This window comes from Herpailurus yagouaroundi, unplaced genomic scaffold (assembly GCF_014898765.1).
Source record: "Herpailurus yagouaroundi ecotype Mexico unplaced genomic scaffold, PumYag 67235, whole genome shotgun sequence".
NCBI lineage: Eukaryota > Metazoa > Chordata > Mammalia > Carnivora > Felidae > Herpailurus > Herpailurus yagouaroundi.
The window spans coordinates 301,909-306,479 of NW_024420070.1; the positions used below are offsets into that span (position 1 = coordinate 301,909).

A 4,571-nucleotide genomic window follows, 5' to 3' on the forward strand; every position below is an offset into this window, starting at 1 on the left:
AAGTTTCTAGGAGAGGCTCACTTTTGGAGTCTCTAGGGAAGACTCCATTTTTTCTTGCCTTTTCCAGTGTTTATAATTGCTTTCCTTGGATCATAGCTCCTTCCTCCATCTTCAAAGCCAACAGCTTAGCATCATACTTCAGTTGTCACATTGCCACCTTCTGTAGTAAAGGTAAAATGCAGATGAAGTTGTGTTGACTTCTCATTCTATGAACACAACTTCTAATTTAGATCAAATTATTTTTCTTCTAATGTAGTTAAAGAAACCTTGAATTCCAAGTTTTTGTGTGCATGTTTAAAAACCAGAATGATAGCTGATAATATGTTGGCTCTATTAACAAAAGCATTCAGCAAACAATTATTAATAGTTTAAAATCAGCATCATCCTATGATTAAAACAGAAAATCAGTAACTATAGTGATTTGATATTACTTTAATCAAATTTATGGAATAATAATAATAAAATATTTTTTGAACTTCATATTCATGAAAGGGAAACATCCAGACTTTTTATGAATGGCACTGTGAATTTAGTTAAAAATTCAACATTGAGAATAAATTTTTTTGTTATATGGTGATAACATGAACACACATTTTGGTTGAGCAAAACACTGTAGAAACATCAATATTTTACTAAATTAAGAAACACGAAGAGAAAATAATTAGAATTAGTTGTGTCACATACAAAATTCATTAACTGTGTAAACAAGATGTATTTTGCAAATGAAAATAGAAGTGGTGGTTTCCCATATTTACACATAAAAACACTCATGCACACATATACTCTGTGTGTGTGTGCGTCTGTGTGTGTGTGAGAGAGAGAGAGACAGAGAGACAGAGAGGGGGCAGGGAGAGAGAGAGAGAGAGAGAGAGAGAGAGAGAGAGAGAGAGAGAGACTACACAGTAGAAGCTACAACTTGGCAATTTTCTACTTCTCTGGTTGGGTAGTGGTTTCACAATGTGAAAGACAGAAAGGGACAAACATAGGTTACTAAAAAGAGTGTTGTGAACCAAGGGTTATGATGAGTCCATGCATCTGTGGTACATTTAAAAAACGATGAATGCTTCCTTTTTTGCTTTGTAGCTGTTTGACACTCTCTCTAAATAAGAAGAGGTCAAATATTGGAGTGCAAGTTTCAAGTGTGAAGAGAAGTGAAGGGAGAAGGTGAGAAGGAAGTTGGTGAAAGCAGTTTGGGGTATACGGATTTTGAGGTTCCTCAGGGACATTCAAGCAGTGGTAGCCAATAGACAGTTGGCAAAGAGGGTCTAAAGCTCAGGGGAGAGGATAGCCTGGTGATGGAGATTTGAGAATCATCTGTGCTTAGAGGGAAATGAACAGAAATAACTCAGGGAGAGAGAACGTGTGGACTGAGGAGAGAGGAGGCCCAGGAACACAGCTACTCAAGGTGGCAGCTCTACTTTGGCGGACACTACCACCAGAGCTCTGGAGTCTGGCAGAGCCTGTCTTGAAAGCAGCCTGTGGGATTCCGTTGCTGAGTGCTCTCGGCAAAGTCGGGTACCCTCCCTGCGATCAGCTGTCACACCTGGCAATGACGTACCTCTCAGAGGGATGCTGTGTGAGGACCTGAGATGCGCGCCAGGTAAAGCACCTGCGGTAAAGAAGCCTCTGGGCTGCCCTCTCGGCGACCCCCTTTTGCCACACTGCTCCCCACCGTCTGTGGCTGGCTGGTCCCTACGGGATGGGGACGAGGGGGCGGAGCGGGGTGGGGAACCGAGCTTGGGTGACGCGGCGCTCACGTGACCGGTCGGGCGCCGACGTGGGCAGCAGCCCCCGCGCCCGCCTGCTCACCCACCCTGCGGTCCGGTGCCTGCGCTGTCCGCTCCCGTCGCCCGCGCAGAACCAGCTCCCTGAGCCGCCCGGGCGGCGGGCGAAGGGCCAGCGGGCTTCGGCGAGCCCGAGAAGGCGCAGGCTTGGCCCGGGCCCCGCAGGTCCCGCAGGTCGGTGTGAGGGTGGTGCTGCCGGCGGCCCGGGCAGGGGTGGAGGTGGATGGGAGTAGGATCTGGGAGCAGCGCGCGGTGGGGAGGGGTCCGGAAGGTTGGGGAGGAGGGGGACGCGGCGGGGAGGTGGGCAGGTGAGGAGGGAGCATCTTGCAGCAGGCTCTGTCGCCTCCTCGACGCCCCTCCTCTGCGCTCTCCATACATTTTTGGACCTGAAATGGGAGGGGGGCGCCCCCGCAGTGCGACAGTGAAATGTAGACAGACATATTCTAGCAATAACCCCCTCTCACACTCTGCACCTAAGTGGAAATATTGACCTCCGCAAAAAGAGGGTGAGGGCGGGCGGCTTGTCTGCAGGGGAGGGGGTCACAGAGATCCAAACAGTTTGGACAGCATCCTGGTCTGGAGCCTGAGGCCTGGAAAGTAATGGCGGCTGGGATGCGGGGGAGGTAAGTGAGGGAAATGTTGCATGAGGAGGGCCCAGATTCAGGAAAGAAACATCAATTTGCTGAGAGCAAATTGCTGAGACGCCCTGCCCCTGTCTCCTGTCTGTCTGCAGGTCTGTGTGTCTGTCCCCAGCATTCTGCAAGACTAGAAAAATAGGAAGAACCTGTTCAGAATCCCTGCGGGTGAGTGAAAGGAGGGAGGGACACTGGACAAAAACAGTGAGGGGAGGGTGTAGAAAGCACAGCTTGGGCAGAATTTGAGAGCCCCACTGCCCATCCCCCACCACATATATTGCACACACCCCACCACGCTTTAGGATGGTAGAGAAGATGGTAGGGCCTGCCAAGGAAATGGTTGGCTCTCAAGTGTGGGATGAATTGTGGGGTAGAGGGTGGGCAGAAGACACACTTGGAGGGCTGGGCCAGGTCAAAGGACCCCAGCCAAGGGGAAAGATGCCAGTACTATCAGGACCTGCATTCCACCTCCAAGCCCTCAGTCTCCCTTGTCTTCTTTATCTTCTCTTCCCCTTACCACCTCACCACACCCCCCAGTACAGGAAAAGAAGGGGAAATCTCAACATGGAAAAACTCTACAATGAAAATGAAGGAAAGCTGGAAATCGAGGGAAAGCCAGAAGATGAAGTAGATACAGAAGATGAAGGAAAATCAGATGAGGAAGAAAAGCTGGAAGTGGAGGGGAAGCCAGGGCATGAGGGAAAGCTCCAGAATGAGGGACAGCCAGATGATGAGGGACAACCAGAAGATGAGGGAAAGCAAGAAAAGCAGGGCAAGTCTGAAAATGAGGGAAAACCACACAGTGAGGGCAAGCCAGAATCCCTGGCAAAGGCTGAGTGTGAGTCGCGGGCTGCCGAAAAGCGCCCAGCTGAAGATTATGTGCCTAGGAAAGCAAAAAGAAAAACGGACAGGGGGACAGACGATTCCCCCAAGGACTATCAGGAGGACTTACAGGAAAGGCACTTGGGCAGTGAGGAGATGATGAGAGAATGTGGAGATGTGTCAAGGGCTCAGGAAGAGCTAAGGAAAAAACAGAAAATGGGTGGTTTTCATTGGATGCAAAGAGATGTACAGGATCCCTTTGCCCCAAGGGGGCAACGGGGTGTCAGGGGAATGAGGGGCGGAGGTAGGGGCCAAAGGGGCTTACATGATATCCCGTATCTTTAATGTCTTTGGCGTTCATTTCTGATTTCTCTAATGAGAATATTGCTGATCCTGCTTTTCCTGGCAGGCATTTGCCAGGCTATGTGCTTTAAACTTAGGCTGATACTTTGCTTTAGGTGTCACTCTTGTTACCAGCAGCCTTTTGATCCAACTACAGTGTCCTCTGTCTTTTAGTAGGGGATTTTCACCCATGTGCATGGAAAAGATGTTCATGGTACATTGTAAAGTAACAATAAAGAAAAAACAGTTTTCAGAACCACATATACAGTATCGGCCCATTTTTGTAAAAATATATTGGCATAATGCATTTGTTCACAGAGAAGACTCTGAAAGTGTGTTACACTAAAAAGTAGACAATATTTTTTCCTGTATGGTAGTCAAAGTAGGCCTCACCTTTACTCAAAAATGAGTTCAACCACATCATGATTTGGTTAGGTACCTCTGTGCCATTCCCCTGTGTGCATGCCCATCCCCATGTCTTTCCCTAGTTGTAACCATGTCAGTGATCACCGCTGCTCCTCCTGAGTCTTGTACCATCCTATGGCTCCCACCATGTGTGATTCTTTTTATTTGTTCACTCGTCTCTTTTTCCTAAAGGATATATGAATTATGTTTTTCATAATTAAAAAATAACTAAAACCAGAAAATAATACATGATTGAACTGTTTAATGAGTTTAAGAGGGCAGTGAAGATACTTAAAATTCCTGTTGTTAGAACATATGATAATAGGTAAAACTCCCATTTTCTGGGACTAATAGCTAGAGGAATCCACCTGCCAGTTAGACCCATTTCTGTAAGTGTCAGTGTTGTCATTTGTGAAATGGGGATATTACTTGCTTCATGGGCCTGCCAAGTGGATCAGATGAGGTACTGAGGATGTGAGCTGTGTTGTCACCCAGCCTCTACCAGATACTTAAGCGACAAATGGCTCCCACACCATTCCCATGCAAGAACAGGTATGTGAATGGAATCAGACACTTGGAGCAG

At 47.6% G+C, this 4,571-nt stretch overlaps 1 protein-coding gene across 5 annotated transcripts; it reads left to right on the forward strand.

The window, feature by feature from the left end:
- Positions 1–1,300: 1,300 nt before the first annotated feature.
- Positions 1,301–3,844, forward strand: LOC121024861 (transcription elongation factor A protein-like 3). 5 transcript variants are annotated; one of them, XM_040467173.1, is made up of 3 exons: positions 1,301–1,600; positions 2,518–2,587; positions 2,957–3,844. In XM_040467173.1, exons 1-3 carry the CDS (start codon positions 1,590–1,592, stop codon positions 3,584–3,586), a joined length of 711 nt encoding a protein of 236 aa, XP_040323107.1. In that variant the 5' UTR covers positions 1,301–1,589; the 3' UTR covers positions 3,587–3,844. The 5 variants fall into 5 exon arrangements, with proteins under 5 accessions (XP_040323107.1, XP_040323110.1, XP_040323108.1 ...); XM_040467176.1 differs by lacking the exon at positions 1,301–1,600 and adding an exon at positions 1,784–1,970 and having other exon boundaries at positions 2,962–3,844; XM_040467174.1 differs by lacking the exon at positions 1,301–1,600 and adding an exon at positions 1,788–1,970.
- The last annotated feature ends 727 nt before the right edge of the window (positions 3,845–4,571 follow it).